Source organism: Eschrichtius robustus, chromosome 5 (assembly GCF_028021215.1).
Source record: "Eschrichtius robustus isolate mEscRob2 chromosome 5, mEscRob2.pri, whole genome shotgun sequence".
NCBI lineage: Eukaryota > Metazoa > Chordata > Mammalia > Artiodactyla > Eschrichtiidae > Eschrichtius > Eschrichtius robustus.
The window spans coordinates 133,436,958-133,463,681 of record NC_090828.1 but is presented as its reverse complement, the minus strand read 5'-3'; the positions used below and the strand labels follow the sequence as shown (position 1 = coordinate 133,463,681).

The following is a 26,724-nucleotide window of genomic DNA, read 5'->3' as shown; positions in this document are numbered from 1 at the left end:
AAAATCAACCATATAAAAAAAGAAAAGGAATAATTCTTTAGTAAATATACTAATTTGTCAAAATTACTTAAGAACTGAAAATTGTACTCAATTTCTGTGCATTTATGTGTGTGTGCATGTGTGATATATGTTATATTTACCTGGAGTCAGGCAAGGGATCCTATTTTACATTGCATGGTATTTTAATTTTGGTATATAGCTCTCTGATTATTCATGGATGAATGAACCTTTCTTTTTAAACTATAAGAATGTATCTGTCTCATCCAAAGTATTTTATTTTATTTTATTATTTTTTAAAATTTATTTTATTTATTTATTTTTGGCTGCATTGGGTCTTCGTTGCTGCGTGAGGGCTTTCTCTAGTTGTGGTGAGCGGGGGCTACTCTTTGTTGCAGTGCGTGGGCTTCTCATTGTGGGGTCTTCCCTTGTTGCAGAGCACGGGCTCTAGGTGCGCAGGCTTTCTCTAGTTATGGCTCACGTGCTTCAGTAGTTGTGGCTCACGGGCTCTAGAGCACAGGCTCAGTAGTTGTGGTGCATGGGCTTAGTTGCTCTGTGGCATGTGGGATCTTCCCGGACCAGGGCTCAAACCCGTGTCCCCTGCATTGGCAGGTGGATTCTTAACCAATGCACCATGAGGGAAGCTACAAAGAATTTTATATTGCGGAACATATTAAGCTATACTAGTTGGAAGTATTACTGGTTACTGATATATGCATTTAAAATTATTCCACATTAGAAAAGAGAACCCTCCTACACTGTTGGTGGGAATGTAAATTGATGCAGCCACTATGGAGAACAGTATGGAGGTTCCTCAAAAAACTAAAAATAGAGTCGCCATATGATCCAGCAATCCCACTCCTGGGCATATATCTGTAGAAAACTCTAATTCAAAAAGATACATGTTCATAACAGCAGTATGCACAACAGCCAAGCCACGAAAGCAACCTAAATGTCCATCAAGAGATGAATGGATAAAGAAGATGTGGTATATTTATATAGTGGAATATTACTTAGTCATAAAAAATGAAATAATGCCATTTGCAGCAACATGGATGGGCCTAGGGATTATTATATTAAGTGAAGTAAGTCAGACAGAGAAAGACAAATATCATATGATATCACTAATATGTGGAATCTAAAATATGGCATAAATGAACATATCTACGAAACAGAAAGAGACAGATGCACACAACAGACTTGTGGTTGCCAAGGGGGAGGGTGGTGGGGGAGGGATGGATTGGGAGTTTGGTATTTGCAGATGCAAACTGATATATAGAGAATGGATAAACAACAAGGTCCTACTGTATAGCACAGGGAACTATATTCAATATCCTGTGATAAACCATAATGGAAAAGAATATGAAAAAGAACATGTATGTGTATAACTAAATCAGTTTGCTGTACAGCAGAAATTCACACAACATTGTAAATTGACTATACTTCAATAAAATTTAAACAATAAATAAATAAATAAAATTATTCCACATTATTTAATTTCAAATGACCATGGATGAATATTTGCATTACCATAGAAAGATATGTGAGTCTTATAAATTTATTTACTTATTTATTTTTGGCTGAGTTGAGTCTTCGTTGCTTTGCGCAGTCTTTCTCTAGTGGCAGCGAGTGGGGGCTACTCTTCATTGTGTTGCATGGACTTCTCATTGTGGCGGCTGCTCTTGTTGTGGAGCATGGGCTCTAGGCGCGTGGGCTTCAGTAGTTGTGGCACGTGGGCTCAGTAGTTTGGCTCGCGGGCTCTAGTGCGCAGGCTCAGTAGTTGTTGCGCATGGGCTTAGTTGCTCTGTGGCATGTGGGATCTTCCCAGACCAGGGATCGAACACATGTCCCCTGCATTGGCAGGCAGATTCTTAACCACTGCGTCATCAGGGAAATCCCGATATGTGAGACTTACAAGGAAATTGCCATAAAGTTCTCTGTGCTAACATGTTATTTTCCCTTTTTTAGTGGAATCCCTTTAAGTGGAGCACTGTGATGGCACAGTCACAACCTCCTATTTTCCTGGAATATTGTGTAGCAACCAGAGGGCCAGATTCTTCCTAGAGAGCAGCACACAGCTAGACTCAATTAGAACTTGGGCCCTTAAACATGCAGCCTTGTTCCATATTTTTCAAATAATGAAGGGTGAGAGAAGGTTCTGTATATCTAAGACATCTGAAGAGGTACCATAGTGTCATCTTGCATTTGCCCAGCCGTTTTGCCCAATTGCCACCTTGTAACCCAGGTAGACAACTTTTTCACAATCTTCCAACTTAGGTATAATGAATCCTCTTTCCTCAGCAGTGTCATTAATCCAACAATTACTGTTTTGAAATGCCTGTCATATCATCTTTGGTCATGTACGAAGAGCATATTCTTGGAGCATCACGCTGTGGCAAATCCTTGAAAATTGTTTGCTAAGAACAAATTAATGAGGCATCACACCCTCTTCTTCCCCCTGACAACTCTGGCTGCTTCCTCCAAGTTAGCTCACTCATTGCCCACACCTCAGAGTCATCACGTGACTGCATTGCTGTGGGTGTTTTTCTCATGCCAAGCCATTTGCATGGGTCACTTTTTCACTTGGGGGCTTCCATATAGCTGTTCCTAGTAATATGTGTGCTATGGAAGGAAAGCTTTAATGAGCTATGGGCAAGAGATAATCCCTAGCAAATGCATCAATTGCATGGCTTTCAAGTCAAATTTCTAATGATGGAAAAGTAATTTTAGAGAATATTTCAGTTTTAGCACTGTGGAATGAGGCAACCAGGGCAAATAGTCAACATGTTACTCTTTGGGGGGATTATTTATTTATTTATTTATTTATTTATATTGAAGTATAGTTGATTTACAATGTTGTGTTAATTTCTACTGTACAGCAAAGTGACTCAGTTATACACAAATATACATTCTTTTTTATATTCTTTTCCATTATGGTTTATCTCAGGATATTGAATATAGTTCCCTGTGCTGTACAGGAGGAACTTGTTGATTATTCATTTTATATGTAAGAGTTTGCATTTACTAACCCCAAACTTTGTGCAAGTCAAAGTAGAGAGATGGAGTTCCCTATCAGACTGGGCTCCATCTTCCAAAATCACCCTGTTCAGTTTCTTGGACAAGACTAACTCAAATGGAGCAACACTTGGAGGGATTACAACAAAATAGAAGAATTGCTCTAAGTCCAAAGAGGTGACCCAACAAAGTGGAAAGGGAGGACAGATATGCAAGAGATCACTTCTACTTGAAGTGACTGATTCAGGAGACGTGTCGTTGTGGGCCTGAGATAATATTTGAACTGGATCTTAAAAGATGAGAGAAAATCTGCAGAAGTGGAAATGTATGTGTTGAGGGGACATGGTGCGGACTGAAGGAGAATTCCAGGTGATGGATGAATAGAGGTTGAAAGATGGAAAAGCATTACAAGGCACAGCAAGTCATGGCTGTATTGAACAAGTTGTAGCATTTGTGCTAGGAGCTGTGGAGGAATAGAGAGGTTGTTATATAGGAGCTGCTATGCACAGTGTCTACACTTCCTCAGTAGAGGAAGAACTCAGAGATGCATATGTGAGATCATAGCAGAATCCACAGACTTGTACATGAGATGGGGGTTGCTACTCAAATTACCAAAACGAAGTGGCTTAAACCAAAATTATTCTTTGATAGTTCTGGAGGCCACAAGTCCAAAATCAAAGTGTCAGCAGGGCCATGCTCTCTCTGAAAGCTCTAGTGAAGAGTCCTTCCTTGCCTCTTCCTAGCTTCTGGTAGCTCCTGGCCATCCTTGGTGTCTTGACTTGCAGCAGCACCCCTTCAGTCCCTGCCTCCATCTTTATCTGATCTCCCTCGTGTTTCTTGGTGTCCTCTCCTGTGTTTATAAGAATGCCAGTCATTGGATTTAGAGCTCTCCCTAATTCCAGGATGATCTCCCCTCAAGATCCTTAACTACCTACACTCACAAAGACCTTATTTCCAAAAAAAGTCCACATTCTGAGGTCCCAGGGGGGACACTATTTAACCCTCTACAAGTCTGTGTGCAAGGTAAAAAGTGGCCCAAAAAAAGACAGTTTAATAATCATGTGCCCCTACCTACACTTTCACTGAATACAAGAGTGACTTGGATCCTTTGACGCTTCTAAACCAAGTACTTTCTTCTCTTATTTGCTGATCTACTTTCTATTGGGTTTCTTTCCCCAGATAAACTCATTCTGTCTTCAGCAAAAATTTACTGAGGCAAGTAAGCTCCCTCCTTGTTTGTCTTCACGTGCTTCCTCCAGGAACTTCTTAGAAAGTAGGGTTTCAGTACTTACTGCCTTATTGCTCACACTAAGGTTATATAGATTCCTTGAACTTGTAAAATAATTGGAGGATTACAAAAAAAAAAAAAGTTTTATCCATTGGTAGCCGTGTCATCATACTTAAACTTTAAATTCTTAAAGTATCATTGCTGGCCATCTGCTGAATTAACATTTAGATAAGGGTCATCCAACATCAGTTAATATCATTACCTGTTCTCTTGTCCAACACATTCAAAAGGTTCTACAAGTTCTTAGTCTTCTTTACTCCTGAGTTTATTATAATTTGCTTCCTCTGAATTAATGGTCCCTAGAAGTACATTGACCATAAAATTATCACCCAAACCAAACCATTTTAGAGAGTGAAAAGGGACTCAATTAAAAACTACACTAGAACAACAGGGATAAACAAGGAATTTACCTGAACAAGCCCGGAAGATGCATCAGCCAACATACCTGTCCTGCCTTATCTCCTAGCCAAACAGATGGCATTTCTGTTATTTTCTGGGAAAGTAAAGGATATTATATGTATTTTTTCCAAAACTCAGTTTTGTGACTTGTCACAATACATACTCAGTGAGTATGTGTTGAAAATGATATAGTATTTACTTATTCACAGCCAGTATTTATTGAAGACTTACTATGTGCCTGGACAAGATGCATGCCTTTGAATAAGATACATCCTTAGAGGCTCAGAGAGGTTAAGTGGTCCTGAAGATGCACACATCAATTAGACAAAGGGACTGGATGGGGATATAGATTCCTTAATTACAAATCCTGTGTTTATTCTATGTGGTACCTCTCTTAAAATGTTCTGTAAGTCATACAAGACAGGGTCGATTCTGAATCAGGTGCCTTAAACACCGTGCAGATCTTCTTGAGCCCTTACTCCTGTTCCCTCCTAGGTCCCGAATCTGTTTCTTCCCTGAAGTTTCCTTGCCTCATTTTTTTAAAAATTTATTTTATTAAAGTATAGTTGATTTAAAATGTGTGTTCCTTGCTCTCTTTCTGTAGCTCTTATCACCTACAGCCGACTTGATGGAATGGGGATCCAGGGGTGGACCTCCAGACAGAGCATGGATGGAAAGCACAGGATCTTCCCCAAATAGTCTCTTTATTCAGGTGGCTTAGGGTGCCCCTCCCAAGCTACGGCTTGGTACATCCACATCCTTTCTTAAATTCTCACGCACTTACAACACTCATGTGAACACGATGTCTGAAACACAATACCTACAGACTTATGCACCAGGTAGGGGAGGCTGGTAGAGAGACCCAGGCATAGAAATTTTTGGCAGAAAGCCATCCCCACTCAAAAATAGGCCCACAGACTTAGAAAACAAACTATGGTTACCAAAGGGGAAAGGTGGGGAGGGGTAAGTTAGGAGTTTGGGATTAACAGATACACACTACTATATATAAAACAGATAATCAACAAGGACCTACTGTACAGCACAAGAACTATACTCAGTATTTTGTAATAACCTATAAGGGAGAAGAATCTGAAAAGTAATATATATATATGTATATACAGTATATACCTGAGTCACTTTGCTGTATACCTGAAATTAACACAACATTGTAAATCAACGATATTTCAATTAAAATAAATACATAAATAAAATAAAATGAAATACAATAAAATAATAAAATCAAAGAGTGGATGTGTGCCGTGGATTCCTACCCTACTCAGGGCTCTCCTTTCTCTCACCTACACTCAGAGTCTTTCTTATCCACAGATGTGACCACACACAGGCAGATGAGTTGTTTAGAATATGGCACGAACTTGTTCAGCCTTATCTCCTTGGTCCTTATCAGCTCCTTCTACTTGGTTTCACAGTCCATTAATGGGATTCTGGCCCTCAGTTATTTCAGTGTGTCACAAACGGGGACAGATAGGACAAAATGGTGGATGAACTATTGCCAGATCAAAAGAGCTAATGGGAAAAAAATTCATAGCACTTATTATACTGACAAGTCAGACACTTCATGCTCTCATCTGTATGCCCATCTGCACATATCCTTTCACTGTGTACCTTTCCATGTATTTATCCCACCTCTAAGGATTTCTACATTCTACTCTTGAAGTCTTCTTAATTTATTGCATGCAGAATGTGCCTAGCAGATGCTTGATGTCCTAAATTACAAGCAGATAAGACAGGATGCTAGGGGTCCGTGATTCTCTGGTACAGATTTTTTGTGGTTCCTACACAACCTTCCCACACAACGAAGCACCTATGATATTCAGGTCAAAATAATTTCAGCCCAATTTTTCAGACTCCTTTTCTCTCCTTCAAATAGTTAAAGACAAACAAAACAAAAAAGCACTGTTCCTTTTCTTTATGGACTTGATATTTCATTTCCAAATAATTCTGGAGTCCTTAAATTAGAGAATTATTGTCAAGGCTAGCGTCTAGATAAATTTAGTGCTGTCATTCAGCTCTGGAATTCAGAGAGCCACCACAGCAGCAGTGGTGGGAGGACACCTTCCCCACATGAACAATGGCAACTGGTCAGATTCGAAACACGAGACCAACTCCTTGAGCTCTCTCCTTTTGTTAACATTGAGGTCAACAAAACTGGCAACCATACTTAACAGGAATAGAAACTTGTGTTTACCACGTTATGCTTTTCTCCTTAATATCAACCACTATCATTAAAATAATAAACTTAATGAAGCCTACTTTCCTTTGGACTTTTTAAAAGCACTTGAGAGACTCTTAGCCTCCTTGAGGTCCCCGCCAGCCTGGACTCTTTCCATCTGTCTAGAGCCAAGTAGACACTTGGGGCTTCAGACTTTCAACTAGAGCCCTTTGTTTTAGGCATCAGTAACTCCCCTAGGCTCTTCTTCCAGCTCTTCTGTCTAACAGGACTCCTAGCTAGTTGTCTTTAATGAGCCTGGGTGGGTAACTATGTTTGCCTGTAACCAAAAGGAGATTTTACTTTCTCCACTGAGTATTCAGTTTATTAAAAAAAAAAAAAGAAAACCTGACTTATTAAGCTTGCTTTCCATTTTGGATGCAAAACTCAAAAGAAAGAAAACTGAGAGATAGGGTCCTCTGGGTATCTTCACCAGGTGTATCACATGCACCTACCTCTAATAGGGATAGTAATTATATCCTTTATTTATTTATTTATTTATTTATGATCTGAAGCTCCCATTTGATTTTTTTTTAGTTGAATATTTTTTTATTGAAGTATAGTTGATTTACAATGTTGTGTTAGTTTCAGCTGTAGAGCAAAGTGATTCAGTTATACATCTGTATATTGTAAAGCTTACAGGCATTCATCCATTTATAGTTTACACAGTGGTTCTCAAAGTGAGGTCCTTTTACCAGGAGCACCAGCAGCACCTAAGCTATTGTTATAAATGCAAATTTTCGGCCCCTCCCAGACCTACTGGATCAGAAGCTCTGCAGGTGCGGCCCAGCAATCTGTGTCTTAATAAGCCCCTTGGGGCTTTCTGACACACATTCATTTTTGAGAATCTCTCCTTTACAGATCACATGCGCTAAGTACATTCATTATACCAACTTAACAGAGGAGGAAACTGAGCCTTCTAGAGTTTTAGTTATTTATCAAAGTCACAGAATATCTAGCTATCAGACTTAAAACCTGAGATAATCTATGTAAAAAGAAAAAGGAAAAAAGAAGTCATGGTAGTTGAAGACTAAATGAATAACGGGTAGCTAAGATTTCTTTTTCATAGTCATTATACCTAGCTAACAAAATTCAATATATTTACATAAGAAAATGTAATGCTTTGCCACATGTTAAAGCTGAGATATTAACTCCAATTTCTCCTGATCTAAGGAGGGTAGTTCTAAAACCTAACTGGTTTATACATATTGGAAATACAATTATGAGTCAAGTTTCCTGTGAACCACTAAGTACCTTAACAATAGGATTCACTTAATAGCAGTGGGCTTCGAAGAATTAATTTTAAGCAGATCATCCTCCTTGCTTTGATATCAGCTGCTGGATCCTTTCCCATTACAAATGCAACCAGTTTGTAGGAGACTGCAAACATCTGCTCTCCCCGAGCAAGTGTCCGTATGAATATTAATCCTGAAGACTACATGTTGACTTCTGTCCATGTGATGTGTTTAAATGCTACATATGCAAATGTGTGAAAGGTATTTACTCCTTAAAGAGGCTAGGCCCCATGTTGGGACGTTCTCTGAAACATTTCAGCAAATTCTAACATTAAGAAGGGAAAACAGATGGACATCGGTGAGGAACTTTCAAGGGCTAAGTGTGGAGCCAGAGGGCTGGAGGGAGCCTGCTGATTCTGGGGTAAAGACCAGCTGTTGCTTCCACAATGCTGATTGGCCAGTTGTTCTCTGTCCCCATTTCTGCAGAGTTTCATCCAGTGATAAGAGAATCAAAGGTCAACAAAAGTGCTTAGCACAGAACCAGGAGGATGATTCAAGGGAAATATGTATTAAGCTTGGAAGACTTTTACTTGTCTGGTCTGAACTGGATCCATAGTGAAGCTCAGGGTTTATTGCTCTGTATTTCCACAAGGCAGCCCATAAACCAAGGGTTCTGAGCAGGGAAGTGTAAAGAAATGGATGCAAAGGGTTTGGAAGGTTCTAAATATATACTTGCCATGGATGGAAACAATGATCACTCCAAGGAGGTTCAGTAGCATTTTCAAGGCCATATAAGTAACCAATGGTAAAACTGGAATCTGACCCTAATCAAAAGCCTCTGCATTTCCCTTCACCTTGACTTGGTGCATGGTGATAACTCGCTCTTGCATTGATGGTCTCCATTAAATCAGGGGCAATATTCTGATCATGCCAAGCTCTCAAAAGAGTTTTTAACGACGTCCAACTAGGAAATGAATAGCTGTATTAAAAGCTTAGGTGTATATCTGTGCAAGAGAGAGAGTAGAGGACAAAACTATTAACAAAATTATGAAAAATGTATTTAATAGTATTTTCTTATATGTAGTCTTTGTGATTTAACAAAAAAAAATGTTATAACAAAATGAGGAACACACAATGACTTACTTGCTTTGGTCTGTAGCCAAAGAAGATATGGTGATACTAGTAGTTTACAATCTCTAGCAAGCTTCATTCTCCAGGTTTACCTTGTATAACTGATTGGGGAAATCTTGTATCTAAATTTATTAATTTGTGTGTCTTCGATACCTATACATCTTCCTTTAAGATTTTGCTTACAGCATTTCTCCTAAAACCAAGCAGGACCTTGTGGGGCCTTCCTGGAGACAGACCCCCATGTCCCCACTCTTGTTTGTAGGAAAGCCTTAGCCACCTAGGCCTTCCCTGAGTTCCAAAGAGCAAATTTAATCAGAGAAGTGAGAATATGCAGAAACAAAGGAAAGCAGTCAAGCCAGACAAAATAATAATAATAGTTTAGCCATAAAACAAAGTCTAGGGCCTTTAGTTCCTCCTCAAGGGCCATAACATCCTGAGCCATATCCTTGAGTTATTTTGCAGATACTAAAACTCCCATCAGGTGGAAGAAGTTAACTGCATGCTGACTACCAGTGTGTAGACCCCAGACAGTTTGGAACCAGAAGGTTGATGATTGAGAACCCTGGAACATCACCTTATTTCCTCACCATCAACCAGCTGGAGAACTGTGCATGAGCTGATCACATATTTCTCACACTGTCCTTAAAAACACTTCCCTGAAAGTCACTGGGGACTTCAGGTCTTCTGAGCATGAGCTGCCTGTTTTCCTTGCTTGGTGCCTGCAATAAACGCTGTACTTTCCTCCATCACAACCCAGCGTCAGTAGATGGGCTTTGCTGCACACTGGGCAAGGGGATCCAAGTTCAGTTAGGTAACACTCCTGCTTTGAACACTCCTCCTTCCCCACCATTTCCTCTTTCTGCCTTCCTACCTTCATGGAATTTTTATGAGGCAGACCACATTTTGTAGTTTCCAGGAAGCCAAAGGAAATTAAACATGGTCCCTGCTTTTTCCACTCATCAAAGCAGCTTCCACCCATATACCCCCAAGCACACCTTGACAGCTTCGTGTATCTGAACTGCCATTGGTGCTACTTTTACACATAGGCTGTGTTGCAGCATGTCCTTAATGGTTCTGTGCATTCATGGGAGGGATTAACCACATCTTCAAGCCCCTTGTTATGCCCAATACACAGCACAGTGTTTGGTGTCTCATGAGAGTTGAAAAGATGTATGTTGATGGTAATGAGATTCTCACTCTTAAATAGTTTTCTGAAATTGGTAGGCTTAAAATATGATGTCAGACAGTGATCAATACTCAGGATGTTTTAGGCCAAATTGGCAGAATAAATGTGTATAAATCATGAAGATCAGAGAGCCTCTCCCAGAGCTTTTAGAAGGCACTCAAGGGTGAAATCGAGAAACTGATGACCTAAATGTATAATCCATTGTTTCAACTGACCTTTATGTCAGAAAGGTGTTAAGTAGCATATGCAAGCCCTTTCATGATAGACAGACTCCAGAAAGCTACAGAAAATCAGAGACCATCGTATCATCCAGGCCAAAGGATTCTATCAAACAAGACCAGATGGCTGACATATTTGGGAAGTGGCGACATGATTTTAGAAGAGAAAACTGTAAACTGGATATTAATAAAATGCAGTATATTCAGATAATGTACTTCAGGGTCACGGGAAGAGGAAAAGGATCCTGATTAACTTGCCCAAGATCAATCAGGAACAATGTGGATGAGGTGATTTAAAAATAGGGCTCCTGATAACCAACAAGGTCCTAATGTATAGCACAGGGAACTATATTCAATATCCTGTGATAAACCATAATGGAAAAGAATATAAAAAGAATACATACACATGTATAACAATCACTTTGTTGTACAGCAGAAATTAACACACATTGTTAATCAACTATACTTCAATAAAACAAATTAAAAAATAAAAATAGGTCTCATATTAAAACACACACGGGCTTCCCTGGTGGCGCAGTGGTTGGGAGTCGGCCTGCCAATGCAGGGGACACGGGTTCGAGCCCTGGTCTGGGAGGATCCCACGTGCCGCGGAGTAACTGGGCCCGTGTGCCACAGCTGCTAAGCCTGTGCTCTGGGGCCCGCATGCCACAACTACTGAAGCCCGTGTGTCTAGAGCCCATGCTCCGCCGCAGGGGAGGCCACTGCAATGAGAAGCTCGCTTACCACAGCGAGGAGTGGCCCCCGCTCACCGCAACTAGACAAAGCCCATGCGCAGCAACGAAGACCCAACACAGCCAAAGATAAATAAACAAATTAAAAAAAAAAAACACACACACACACACACATTGGAGGCTGTCTTTGAAATTTCAGAGTGATAAGTAGCAGAATATAAAGGAAAGTAGCAATGCCCATAGAGGAGAATGCATGTTTGGAACATGTACATGTTGTATGCAGGAAACATAGGTGGATTCATGAAGGGTTTGAACACTGACATACAAGAGACACGGGACTGAAAAGGTAATCTGTGGATATAATAGGGACAGTAAGTGTCTCTCCTGGAATATCTTTCAAAATGACGGGTAACAGGACTCTGGTCTCTGTGGATTTAAAGAGTTAGAGGTTCCTATGTAGCAAATCAATTGATCCACTTTACTGAACATTGGCTGAAGTTGCTGCTCAGAGTTCGAATCTTAATATTTGTGTTATTTTGGCGTGTCTACAAGCCAACCAGAAAGAGATTTTGGATGTGCTAAGATTCTAAAAGTCTTGCTAAGTTTGTCCCCGAGACACCTTCACACTTGATTATTCAGTGAAGTGAGGACTCTGGCTTATTCATAAATCATAATGCATCGCCACATGGCTGCTTGGTGGCCTCATTCATGAACATTGCATTCAGAGCCAGTTCAGAAACTCTGCAAATTGGATTTTTAGAGCATGAATATCTGCTACTGTACATTGGACAGGTGTATTTCCGGGATTCTTTTTCTGAAGTAAAGTTTGCAAAATAAAATAAATCTCTTGAGTACTAGCAAATTGATATCCTATCCAAGGGGTATGCTATAGTTGTATTGCTTGGTAAATCAACTTTAAAAGACATTACAAACTCCATATCATCTGAAAATTGAAGATCTTCAAAAGACCTTGTGAAAGTCTCATTCAAGAGATTTTTCTATTTCTGTGATACACAATCTTTAATTAAGTCAATACTTGGTATTGATGTTTTGGGGTCGAGACTTTTTTCTGAAAAGTTGAATCATTTAGAGAGTTTTATAAAACCCTCTTGTTTGGCTATTGCTTTTATCTTGTTTATCAGGATTAACTTTGGTGAAACTATAGTCTGATTTATCATTTTATGTTTAAAAGGAAAAGAAAAACTCTCAAGGTAACCTTTTCATTCAATAACGTAATCTGGAAATACCAATGCAAATTAGGCACAAGTCAGATTTTACACATGTTCATGAAATGTTTGGTAAAATACTCTGAGTCTCTGTTTGATGGGTATTCTATGAGGCCTATACAGTTTCAGAGAGTTTGAGAACTATTTATAACATATAGAGATATAGTTAGATAGTATTAGTGCTTTCTCACTTTTAAATTTTAGCAGCACGTGAAATACACAATGGGATTTAACATTCTTCTTCTGGAGTGGGCCTGGCAAAGTCTAAGGTGAAAAGGATAAATCAGTTCTGTGAAAATTAGAAAACAAATTCAAGTGTAGTAAAGAAGAAACAGAAAGTACAGTTTCTGCAATCAAGTATAGTCAGGAATCAGTCTTGGTTTGTATTCTGGCATCACCAGTGTCTGGTTATGTGAGCTTGGGTTGGTCTCTGAACGCTGTATCTCCAGAATTTATAACACCTTTTTATGTATACGGAATGGCATTTGTGTACAAATTTGTGTGCAATTGGTCTTCGCTGGCCATTTGTTCCCTCGATAGTGATACGAGGGGACACACATTGTTCTTCAAAATTTGAGCCTTGTTAGTATGCACGACTTACCACCATGTCCCTGCCCCATGTCACTGGAGGGGCGAAGACCCCTCCCCAAGTCTTTCCTCCTCCTGGGGTTTGCATCTGACAGGTTGGTCCTGAAGCTGCCTCCCCCCGCAAGGGCCCTGCAGGCATTGGAAATGTCTCTGGGGAGGCCTTAGCTGGAACTCACTGCCTTCCTGTGCACAACGGTTCCCTGCCTTCTCGCCTCTGCTCGCCCAGCATCTTTTGCCTCCTCCCAAAGGCCAAGGCTATCCTGAGGTGAGGAAAGGGACAGGCACGAGAATAGTGTCCTCCCCTCCAATTCTGTAAGCCCTAATAATTCTGCAGTTCTTGTAATAGCCATCCAAAATGGAGTTCAGTCTACGTGTCCAGTAATAATAGGCATGGAGCCTACCGGACTTATAAAACAGGCCCCTGCCTTCAAGGGGCTTGGAGTTTTGTGGAAGCACAGGCAAACCAACAGGGGCAAGAAAGTAAAATAGGCCTTATGCCCGCTGTTTACAAGCCCAGAGAAATTGTCCATTCTTAAAATACATCCTGACCCACAGGACAGGGCAAAAGCAGGTCATTTGATTCTGAAGAAGATGAAACTCAGGGTTTTATAAAAGTTTAGACAAAAGAACTCAAAACTTCAATCTGAAAAACAACCAGTTCTGATTGAAAATGCCAAAGCAAATAAATAACACCACATCTATTTGTCCCTCTCAAGTCAGCATAAAATCTTAAAATTGTGCCTCAAAGTGGAAGGTGTGCTTATTTCTCTTTTCAAACTAAAAACAAACTAAAAAAAAAAAAAAAAAAAACCCTGTAAAATTTATGGGGGCTTCAAAATTGAGGAAAAAACAGAATAGTCCCCAAAAGACTATTTGTAAAATGAAGAAAACCCATGCTCTCCATAAATATTACCACCTAATATTACAAGCCACTCAGAATAAAGATGACTATTATAATATTCTCCAGTTTCAATCTTCCATAACTAATCTTAATCCTCAGTTTACTATTACTTTCAATTACGAATAGTGATGGGTAAGCAATTAACAAATAACAATGAATATAAAATAGAATTTGTTTTCCCAGCAGAGTGAGACCAATACAGAAAAATGTATGTGCAAACAGCAGCAATTTGAAAGTGTAATTGGGACTGATTTAAGAGGGAAAACAATTAAGGACATTATGAGAAGGAAAGCTAATGCTAGCAACCGCTAAATCTTCACCTCCTATGTACATTTAGAAAAAAGTAAATATCTGGTGAGGTTTTTTCCCGAAAGCAAAAGTGACCTGAACCAACACATTATTTTATTTGATGCGTAAGTCTATGAGGTCTCCTCTGGGTGGCTTTTGCCCCTGCCTCGACCTCCAATTCCTCACCTCGTAATTTGGGGACAGCCTTTCACTCACCTTTTGGAGTCAAGAGCTTGGGTCCAGGGCTGTGGAAGGCACAGTTTTATTTTTTTTAATAACCTGGACCAAACTGTGTTTTACATCCAAGCTGCAGATTGTTTATAAAGGCAGAACCATTCTAAATTTTATATTTGTTTTGTATTTTTAACACTTTTAATTGTTTTCAAAACTTGAATAGAGGCAGTTGAACACAATGACTTTAAAGTCAGACCAGGCTGTGGATTACCGGACCAAGATGCACCAACTGGGCAACTTTGGTCGAGGTACATAACTGAGCTAATTGTATCATGACAAGGTATGTAAAGTGCCTGGTACATAATAAGTAAATATTTACATATATACACTACTAAATATTTACTTACTATGTACCAGACACTTTACATACCTTGTCATGATGCAATTAGCTCAGTTATGTATGTACCAAACGTAAAATAGATAGCTAGTGGGAAGCAGCCACATAGCACACGGAGATCAGCTCGGTGCTTTGTGACCACCTAGAGGGGTGGGATAGGGAGGGTGGGAGGGAGACGCAAGAGGGAGGAGATATGGGGACATATGTATATGTATAGCTGATTCACTTTGTTATAAAGCAGAAACTAACAGGCCATTGTAAAGCAATTATACTCCAATAAAGATGCTAAAAAAATAGGTAAATATTTAATAAACACATACTCAGTCAACCAACACATTCTTGTCAACGATCAGACTTCCATGTTGTAGCTCTCTTTTTATCCCTGAAAGAACTGAGGCCCAGTCAGTGAAATCCCCAAGTTACCAGAAAAGGAGGAAAACACTAAACTCTCTGCAACAGACATCCTCATTTCCCTAGGAACTGGCGTCATGCTGCAGATAGGACCTAGATATGGTCTAATTATTTCTGAATGGGTACACAACAGTTATCAAGCTACCGGCAATCTGGATAGAGGAAAAGGACAGAAACGTTCACTGGTTACCATGAGGGCATCTCAGTTTTATTCAGCTGATGAGAAAATTTGTCCTACCCAGATGCTGTCTTCTTGCTTGTACTGTTTCCAGTTGCGTCCTGTGTCACTGAACATCAGGCTGTAGCTCGTCACCCAGTCAGAGCTTCCGTATCTTCCCTGCGTGGCCACTGCTGTAATCTCCACTCTGTTGCCCAGGTCCATCTGGAGCCACTGCTGAGCATTGGAGTCTGCTGGGGACCAACCGCCAGTTCCTGGAAGAGGATCAGAGAGAGAGAGTTGCAGTAGCATCTCACAGAGCCGCGACTGTCACCGCTCACAGAGGAAAAACAAAACAAAACATAACAGTGTTCAACTAAGGTGTCTGTAACCAAACTATGTCTGCCTCTCTTCATAAACCCCTGGTACTTTCTTTTTGAAAATTTTATTGGAGTAGAGTTGATTTACAATGTCATGTTAGTTCCAGGTGTATGGCAAAGTGATTCAGTTATACATATGCATATATCCACTTTTTTTCAGATTCTTTTCTCACATGGGTTATCACAGGATGTTGAGTAGAGTTCCCTGTGGTATACAGTAGGCCCTTGTTGGTCATCTATCTTATATATAGTAGTGTTTGTATGTTAATCCCAAGCTCCTGATTTATCCCTCCTCCCCCCCATGTTTCCCCTTTGGTAACCATGAGTTCGTTTTCTATGTCTGTGAGTCTATTTCTGCGAGTCTATTTCTGCTTGGTAAATAAATTCATTTGCATCGTATTTTAGATTCCACATATAAGTGATATCTTAAGATATTTGTCTTTGACTTACTTCACTTAGTATGATCATCTCTAGGTCCATCTATATTGCCACAAATGGCATTATTCCATTCTTTTTTATGGCTGAGTAATATTCCACTGTATATATAGACCACATTTTCTTTATCCATTCATCTGTCAATGGACATTTAGGTTGTTTCCATGTCTTGCCTGTTGTGAACAGTGCTGCAATGAACATTCTCAACCCAATTTTCATTCTCCTCCTCCGTCAAATTCCCTTTCATGGTTTAATATTCATCTCAAATGCTGTTTCCTCTATGATTCATCCTCTCTTTTCTCAGTTATTACAGTTTTCATCTTCTGGGTTCCTAATGGAATGTCACCTATTTTTTAAGCTTTTTACAACCTTAACCTTTAACATGCCTTATGCCCTCTTCCTGACTGGTCTTTCCTTCCTTCCTTCTTTGCTTTCTTCTTCCATTCCTCCCTTTCTTTTCTCTGATCTTTAGCTCTTTCTAAATACGTGCTGTGAACCTGCTGTGGGCCAGACATCTTGCTGTGGATGCAAAGATGCACGATCGTGAACGATTTGATGCACGATCAAAGATGACTATGCCTTTGAGAGGTTAGTGTTCACTCATTCAACAGATGCTCACTGAGCACCAGGAGGTTGCTCGATACCGAGGAGAGAGAGACACGCAAACAAAAATGTGTAATGTGATGTGAAAGAGAGCCTTCAGAGAGGTGAACACAAGGTTCAATAGGAGCACAGATGACAGAATGCCTAGGTAGATGATCAGAAAGCCCTAGAGACAGTGACAGTGGAGCTGAAAGCTGTTTCCCCAGCAAACAAGGTGAGACAGAGAAAAAGTTGGAGAGACCAACACAGGCCACGAAACAGCGCATGCAACATCTCAGAGAGACATAAGAGGGCCCCATCCCTGGGTCTCCTTGTGATTCCACATGTCTGACACGCAGCAACATTCTAACATGTAACCAAAGCCTTTGAGCCCCAGAATTTTATCATTTGACACATTGGAACTTTGCAGAAGATCAATATGAACTCTTGCTTCTTTGGAAGACTTGTGGCCTAAGTTTTCTGTTTTCATTTCACATAGGTATAAAGAGGTCCATATTTATTCTTCCTGACCCAAGGGTCCACAAGACATCTGAATCCTGAGTGGGACTTATTGTAGAATGTGTATGCCATGGGTGCACCCCAATATTCATAGCAGCACTATTTACAATAGCCAAGATATGGAAGCAACCTAAGTGTCCAAGGAGAGATGAATGGATAAACAAGATGTGGTATATATACACAATAGAATATTAGTCAGCTATAGAAAATAATGAAATAATGCCATTTGCAGTAACATGGATGGACCTAGAGATTATCATACTAAGCGAAGTAAGTCAGACAGAGAAAGACAAATGCCATATGATATCACTTATATGTGGAATCTAAAAAAAAAATGCTACAAATCCACATATATACAAAGCAGAAATAGACCCACAGACATAGAAAACAAACTTATGGTTACCAAAGGGGAAAGGTGGGGGAGGGATAAAATAGGAGTTTGGGGTTAACATATACACACTAGTATACATAAAACAGATAACCAACAAGGACCTACTGTATGGCACAGGGAACTATACTCAACATTTTGTGATAACCTATAAGGGAAAATAATCTGAAAAAAAATAGATATGTATTACGTATAACTGAGATATATATTATGAATAACTTCTGTGCTGTACACCTGAAACTAACACAACACTGTAAATCAACTATACTTCAATTAAAAAAAAAAAAAAAAGAAAGAAAGTAGGCCTTTTGTTAAGAGCCTTGCTCAGGGCATCAGGTTGGGTGATTCATTAGATTTTTAATTTAGAGGCATTAACCAATAAGTCCCTTTTGATTTCAACCTGTGCCATTGAAAATCATTTTAGTGATGCCCCAGTTTTCATTCTTGCCATCTCGGGAGGACTCAACTGGACCCCTCCTTGGTATTGAGAACCTTCTGAGTCCCCACTGGCTGCCCACTGCAGAGATAGCTTGTCATCATCTGGGAGTGGGCAAAGGGGGCAGAGAACATGAGATGGGCCCTACTCTGGCCTTAAGGCACATTCATCGATTTCATCCCAATAAATAGCTAGTACTGTAGCCGAGTAGGACCCTATGAGGCCTTCCCAGAATAGACCGCCACCAATGTCCTCCACCTGCCTTTTGTCTGTAGAAAAACTTTAGTCAAAGAATAAATTTAATCAGAGAAATTAGAAAACGCAGAAAGGAAAATAGTCAAGCAAGACAAATAATAACACTTTAGCCATTAAACAAAGTCAAGGACCTTTAGTTCCTCCTCAAGGACTGTAGATACTATTCTGAGCCACGTCCTTTGAGCTGTTTTGCAGATACTGAAGCCTCCACCGAGTGGGAGAAGGTAACTGAATGCTGCCCATAAGCGCATAGACCCCAGACCAGTTGGAACCAGAAGGTTGATGATGCCGACTCCCAATGACCTCACCACCAGCCAATCAGAAGAAGGCCCACGAGCTGACCACACTCCCCACAACCCCCCCTCCCTCACCCTGTCTTTAAAAACCTTTCCCTGAAAACCTTCAGGGGATTCGGGTCTTTTAAGCGCTAGCTGCCCTGGACTCCTTCCTTGGTGTCCTGTGATAAAGCTATCTCTTTCTACTTCACCCAAATGTCTGTCTCCGAGATTCAATACGGCACTGGTGTACAGGGGCTGAATTTCGGCAACAGTACTTTTGTTTGACGACATTTTGTTTTCACTTCCCTGCCAAGATTCAAATGCAAGGAAAGAAAGAGAAGTATGCTTATCCCCTACCATGGAATGTCTTTTATTAAGTGTTTTGCAAGACATGAATACCCAGTACTGCTGGTATTCACTAATATCCGTTCTCTCTTCCTTCTGTAGTAATAGGACTTCGGAGGGTGCATGGCTTAACTGCACTTTTCAGCTCTCAGTACCTTTCGAGTTGTGGCCCTATGGACAAATTCTCTCCAATAAAAATGTGAGTGGGAAGATGTGCCACCTGCAGGCCATCGGGTCTCTTCCCCACTTGCTTTCTCCTTTCACCACTGATGGATGCAGCCGACAAGGACTTAGAAGACGGCAGAAGCTCAGCGTGGAAAGATGCCAGATTCCCGCATCACCACATGTAAACTACAATATGAGTGAGAACTAAAGACTTATTTTGCTTAAGCTATCGTGTAGTGGAATCTATTTGATACTGCAGTTTAACCTACCTTAATACATACAAAGTACCCGGTAGAGTAAATAGAATAATGCCCATATTATAGTTGGGGAAACTGAGGTCCAGCAAGTGTAGAACACATGGAACTCAGGATGCAAGCACAGCTATTTGAGACTACTGTGTAACAGAAAAAAATGTTTCTAAAAACCCAGAAAATCAAGAAGGGGGAAAAGCACCGGGAGGAGACATTTGAGCAGAGATTCTGAGCTGCTGGGTCCACAAGTACTTTTTTAATCAATGAACCCTGTCTTCACCAATATGTCCACGATTCCCAATTTATTCTACCCTCTCCCAACTTCTCAAAACTGGCAGGGAGGTCCAAGAAGGAGGAGATATTACATTTCCAAGAAATCTAAAATTGTTCTGAACCTACTGTTTATTTCCACTTAATTTCTCCTGCCCATTTCATGAGACCTCTTTCTTCTTAAGTGAAAAAAAGCAAGGCTGTGTAAACTATATGACTTCAACAATATTAAAACATGATAGAAAAGAAACGTGTATGGTGATTTCTTCTGAGTGATGAAAGTATGAGTGATTTTATTCTTTTATGCTCTTTGCATGTAACATTGTCTGTTATCAGCATGTCTTTCTTTTATAAACTGAGACCCATTTTCACATGGCTTATTGCATAAAGAATATATGTCGTGATTTGACATTTGGTGGTATAATATAGAACTCTTTGTGTGACCATCACAATTTTTGAAGTGAAAATCCTCAAACCTTAACTATTTCTCTTTACCCCCCTATTGTCCACAACTAGACTCCTTAGTCATGCTTTAGAGTTTTTCCTTCATTTATTCTAATTATTCTTATCATATTTACATATGATAAGAAATTATGTTAATGATGGAAGAAAGGAAATAAAATAACAAGGGACTTTTCCAACCTCCTTGCAAAGAATAAAATCACAAGAGACTGACCCAAACCAAACCAAAACAAAACAAAAAGCTATTGCTAAAAATATTTCTTCAAGTCTGTCTAAAGAAAATCACATCACCCTTTTGCCCACAGTAAAAAACCTTAGTTTATTAACCCCCCCCGAAATTAACAAAAATGAAATTGTTGATGTTAGCATTCATTAACACATCAAGTTAAGAATTTTCCAAACCCAGGAGCTTCAGCCTAAGCTCTTAAAATGGAAGGGCACTGTCTGCGTGCTAATTGCCAAGGACTTTTTCCCTGCTGTTGATGGTGTTCCCAGCATTACAGCTAATAGGCAAGACATCCAAGGTTGCCATGGTTGCTATGGCAAACATTTTATTCCTTCCACCAAACAATAAGTGTGTTTTCACAAATTATGAGAGTAGCCTGAAGATACTATTTGCAGTTGCTTTTAAGACACACAGTGCCCACGTTAGCTTTCTGTTTCTGAATTGTTATCTAGATCGAGGTGTAACATACACACAGGTACCTGCGTTTGGCAAGTTACAGGTGTTAACTAAGGCAGTGCTCTCTGTAATTGTGACTGCGATATAAATAATCATGAACTACAATTCCCATAAACCCTGCAGTTTGAATCAAAAGGAATTTAATGGAAATTTAAAGGAAAATTATAATTTTAAGGGAAACATAACCCCACCTTAGGTTTTGATAGCATCTAGAACATGAGGTCTAGAGTGATTTGCAGGCTATAACTTAGTTTATTCTTAGCACAGCCCAAACATCATACCTTACATGCTGTGTGATTTCACTTTGGGGGAAAAGATGGAACTGAAAGTCAAGAGCCTTGGTTCTAGACCCAGCTCTGCTCCTGAGGTTAGATTAGATGAGATTCTCAAATGTGTTCAATCATCAGAAAACACCTGGAGTGCCTGTGAAGATGACAGATTCCTTGGCCCACTCCTCGCTAACTTATGCAGGGGCCTAACCTGGAAATCTGTATCTTCAGAAAGGTGCTCATGACATGCTGAGTGGTTTAGGAAACATTGGAGAAAACAGCTTCTAAAGTTTCAGTTACACTATTTTACTAAGAAGAGTTGAATTCTTTGTTTCATGGTCCAGGTTAGCTTAAATCCAACATGCTATTCTTGATGATTATAAACAAACAAACAAAAAAGCAGCATGAAATCACCTCTGGATCTAAAGATGGACAGTCTTCTCCAATTTGATCCCCAATCACCCACCCCTAAGCACAGATGGAAACTTAAAGTCAGACTTACAATTTCCCAAGAAATCTAAAAATTTGTGAATTCAGAAATACCCCTCTTTGCTCTTGATTGGACACTTCTTTTTGCTCCCAGTTAACCCTTTTACTTCTTCTCATCACCCCTATTCTACAAGCCCTTGGACTGTTCATTCACTCACAATACTAGCTAGCAGTTGGATAGTCCTTGCTCAGTACACGGCACTGCCCCAGGCACTTGGCAGACATGGACTCACTCATCATCCCAGAAGCTCTGCATGATTGGTATTATTATCATTATTCCATTTGACAGAAGGAAAAACTGAGGCCAGAATTGTTGGTCAGCTTTTCCAAGATCACACAAGGGGTCAGTGGCAGAACAGGGGATTCAAACCCAGAAAACTGGGACTCCAAGCCCCATTTCTTAACCACTCAGCTGCGGGGCCTCTCAACAGCATGGACAGAGCATGCTTGCCTTCTTCCTTCTTTTTTATAATAGCAATTCTCTCTAGAAACATAATTCACACTTCACCTCTTTTTCAGGTCTCACTTGATTCTCATAGCAATCAGCAATAGTAATTTTTTTTCATTTTATTTTATTTTTTTATAAATTTATTTATTTATTTATTTATGACTGCATTGGGTCTTCGTTGCTGCATGTGGGCTCTAGTTGCGGCCAGCAGGGGCTACTCTTCGTTGCGGTGCACGGGCTTCTCATTGCGATGGCTTCTCTTGTTGCGGAGCACAGGTTCTAGGCACACGGGATTCAGTAGTTGTGGCACGTGGGCTCAGTAGTCGTGGTACACGGGCTTAGTTGCTCCGCGGCATGTGGGGTCTTCCCCGACCAGGGCTCGAACCCGTGTCCCTGCATTGGCAGGCGGATTCTAAACCACTGCGCCACCAGGGAAGTCCCCGCAATAGTATTTTTAACTTCCATTTACTAGAGAATAAACCAGGTTTAAGGGTCACCTAGCTTATCCAGATTATATGGAGAGACTGTTTTCCAACCCAGTTCTGTAGATTTCTCGTCCCTGCCTGAGGTTTCAACATGGACCAAGCTCTTAAGCAAGCAGGTAGTTACTCTTATGGAGAACACTAAGTAAGACAAGAGACCCGCTCCCTGCTCAACCCCGTATACCATAGGGCTTATACCTAACTTCACATGCTCAGGTAGGTTCCGTAGGCTCTGCTCATGAAACAGGAAGACTTGTAGATAAGGCAGAAATTCCTCAATTTCTACACTGACTTCCACTTCTAACTCAGAAAGGGCAATGAAACCTGATTGATGTTACACACTGGAAATGGGCACAAAACAGATTATATACAGGTCTCTGCTAAGTGATATTTTACAACTATCATTCTAAAAAAAGAGAGTTTATTTAGTACAAGATCAACAAGAGCTAAAATAATCACATACACATAGCATTGTTAAGCCTAATCTGTTTTAAGCACACTCAGCCTGGCCATTTAAAAAACAACAACAACAACAAAAAAACCTAAGGTAAACCCTGTAGAGAATGGGTTTCCAAGATGTGTGCTCTCCCCCTGCATTTACACGAGGCCTTAAAAAGCTACAAGCACATTCTCACAAATGCCTGGGAGGTTAGAATGAATGATTAGCTGCACCATTAATTATTAAACATTTGGGGCCTCTGTAAGCCAAGGTTGGAGATTTTTCAGGGACAAAGCTACCTAGTGATGATAATGAGTAAGGCAGAGAGACTCCCCCATAAATATCTTACTTTATGTGTGGATGAGAGTGAAGAGAACATTCACAAACATGCTGGTAGCTTCCTGCACCTTCACTCAGTGTGTGGTTACCATGCATGTATAACAGGACCTGTGGTTGGGAAAGGACTTCTGAGACTGAGAGGCTATTGTCTGGAACACTGCACATCACACTTTGCCCCTGGGCATGTGGGGCAGGACCTAGGTGTTGCTGGATGGCCCTGGCCAGGGCTCCTACACTTCTATCTGCACATTTATTTAGAGACTAGGGAACCTCCTGGTGGAAAAGTAAGTGGGAACTTGACCAAACACCCTATGGGTTTCAAAACTGGTAAAAAACTGTAGGAAGACGTGGAGTGGCCCCAGTGAGGCCAGTTTGCAGGAAAAAAAAAAGAGGATCATGAGAGGAGATTTATGTAAAGGAGTGAGAATTTGGATCCAAATGAGACCCAGTTATCATGATTAAGGCTACCTCAGGAGCAATGCCTGGTGGGGGTGGGGGACAGGGGCACTCTCCGTGGATGACTTAGTTTGGGTTCCCCAGAAGTCAGTTAGGAGACAGGGATTTCAGGGTAAGTAGTTCATTTGGAAAATGACCCCAGGAAGCCAGGTGAGGGGAATGGAGATGAGGCAGGGAAGAAAGGGCATCCAGTCCGTGGTGCATTGGCAAGCCGGGCAGCCCTGTGGGTGAGCTCAGTCTCACTGGTGCAGAATGCACTTTGGGTTGTTCCAACAGAGCAGGAGGACACTGGGGTCAACTTTTGATTGAAGGCGGCTGGAGTGCATGGCAGTGTTTAAGGCACAGAGAGAAAGCCGAGAACACAGAGAAGTCCATCTGTATGTCTTCTTTGGAGAAAAGTCTATTTAGATCTTCAGCCCATTTTTTGATTGGGTTGTTAGGTTTTTTGATATTGAGCTGCATGAGCTGTTTGTATATTTTGGAGATTAATCCCTCGTTGGTCGCTCTATTTGCAAATACTTTCTCCCATTCTGAGGGTTGTCTTTTCATTTTGTTTATGGTTTCTTTTGCTGTGCAGAAACTTTTAAGTTTCATTAGGTCCCATTTGTTGATTTTTGCTTTTATTTTCATTACCCCAGGAGGTGGATCAAAAGAGATCTTGCTGTGATTTATGTCATAGAGTGTTCTGCCTATGTTTTCCTCTAAGAGTTTTAGAGTATCTGGCCTTAAATTTAGGTCTTTAATCCATTTTGAGTTTATTTTTGTGTATGGTGTTAGGGAGTGTTCTACTTTCCTTCTTTTACATGTAGCTGTCCAGTTTTCCCAGCACCACTTATTGAAGAGACTGTCTTTTCTCCATTGTATATTCTTGCCTCCTTTGCCATAGATTAGGTAACAATAGGTGTGTGGGTTTATCTCTGGACTTTCTATCCTGTTCCATTGATCTATATTTCTGTTTTTGTGCCAGTAGCATACTGTTTTGATATCTGTAGCTTTGTAGTGGAGCCTGAAGTCAGGGAGCCTGATTCCTCCACTCTCGCTCTGTTTTTTGTTTTGGTTTTGGGTTTGGTTTCCCTCAAGATTGTTTTGGCTATTCAGGGTCTTCTGTGTTTCCATACAAATTGTAATTTTTTTTTTCTAATTCTGTGAAAAATGCCATTGGTAATTTGATAGGGATTGCACTGAATCTGCAGATTGCTTTGTGTAGTATAGTCATTTTGACAATATTGAATCTTCCAATCCAAGAACATGGTATATCTCTCCATTTGTTTGTATCATCTTTGATTTCTTTCATCAGTATCTTATAGTTTTCTGAGTACAGGTGTTTTTCCTCATTAGGTAGGTTTATTTCTAGGTATCTCATTCTTTTTGTTGCAATGGTAAATGGGATTGTTTCCTTAATTTCTCTTTCTGATGTTTCATTGTTAGTGTATAGGAAGACATAGAGATGACCAAAAAATACATGACGAGTTGCTCAATATCACTAATTATTATAGAAATGCAAATCAAAACTACAATGAGGTATCACCTCACACCGGTCAGAATGGCCATCATCAAAAAAATCTATAAACAATAAGTCCTGGAGAGGGATGGAGAAAAGGGAACCTCCTACACCATTGGTGGGAATGTAAATTGGTACAGCCAGTATAGAGAACAGTATGGGGGTTCCTTAAAACACCAAAAATAGAGCTACCATATCATCCAGCAATCCCACTCCTGGGCATATATCTGGAGAAAACCACAATTCAAAAAGATACGTGCACCCTAATGTTCATTACAGCACTATTTACAATAACCAGGACATGGAAGCAACCTAAAATGTCCATCAACAGATGAATGGATAAAAAAGATGTGGTACATATATACAATGGAATATTACTCAGCCTTAAAAAAGAATGAAATAATGCCCTTTGCAGCAACATGGATGGACCTAGAGATTGTCATACTGAGTGAAGTAAGTCAGACAGAGAAAGACAAATATCATATGATATCACTTATATGTGGAATCTAAAAAAAGGGTACAAATGAACTTATCTACAAAACAGAAATAGAGTTACAGACGTAGAAAACAAATTTATGGTTACCATGGGTTAAGGGGGTGAGGGATAAATTGGGAGATTGGGATTTACATATACACACTACTGTATATAAAACAGATAACTAATAAGGATCTACTGTATAGCACAGGGAACTCTACTCAATGCTCTGTAATGACCTATATGGGAAAATAATCTAAAAAAGAGTGGATATATGTATATGTATAACTGAATCACTTTGCTGTACACCTGAAACTAACACAACATTGTAAATCAACTATACTCCAATTAAAAAAAAATAAGAAGGCAGAGAAGTGAAAGTGTAATTATTGGGGTTGAAAGTGGTTCTGTTGGGGACATCCTTAGGGCTCCCTTCTGATCCCCTTTAGCAGATGGAGGTGCCCCCAGCTGCATGCTGCCTGACAACTAGAGCTGTCTGTTCCCTCCTCCAGAGATTGGCCCTTGACCAAACAGAAGCCTTTTTGCCTGGGAAGCTACCACTTTCCGTCCCCATCACTACCAGTGATGGGCGGATACAAGGTTCAGAATGTGGTTCCCAGTGTTTCAAGGCAGACTGATACTCACGGTGCAATCTGTGGTCCAGAGCTTCCCCTTGGCATCTGAAGGAAGCTAGACTTCAGTTGAAACCATATATCTTGCTGGCTTCCTCCACCACCTGCCGCCTTCCAGCTTAACCTGTCTCCAGAGATCACTACCCCCCCAAATAATTTGAACAGGAATTTCCATCTTAGCTCAGCTTCTAAGATCTTGTTCTTGTACTGAAGTGG

The 26,724-nt window shown here is 40.3% G+C and overlaps 1 protein-coding gene across 2 annotated transcripts in view; it reads right to left on the bottom strand.

Moving 5' to 3' along the window:
* CNTNAP5 (contactin associated protein family member 5) overlaps positions 1-26,724 on the bottom strand; it is an 879,857-nt gene that overhangs the window by 620,394 nt on the left and 232,739 nt on the right. For both annotated transcript variants that reach the window (XM_068544014.1, XM_068544015.1), the window contains exon 3: positions 15,612-15,805. In XM_068544014.1, coding sequence (XP_068400115.1) covers positions 15,612-15,805 — 194 coding nt within the window. The remainder of the gene's footprint in view (positions 1-15,611; positions 15,806-26,724) is intronic.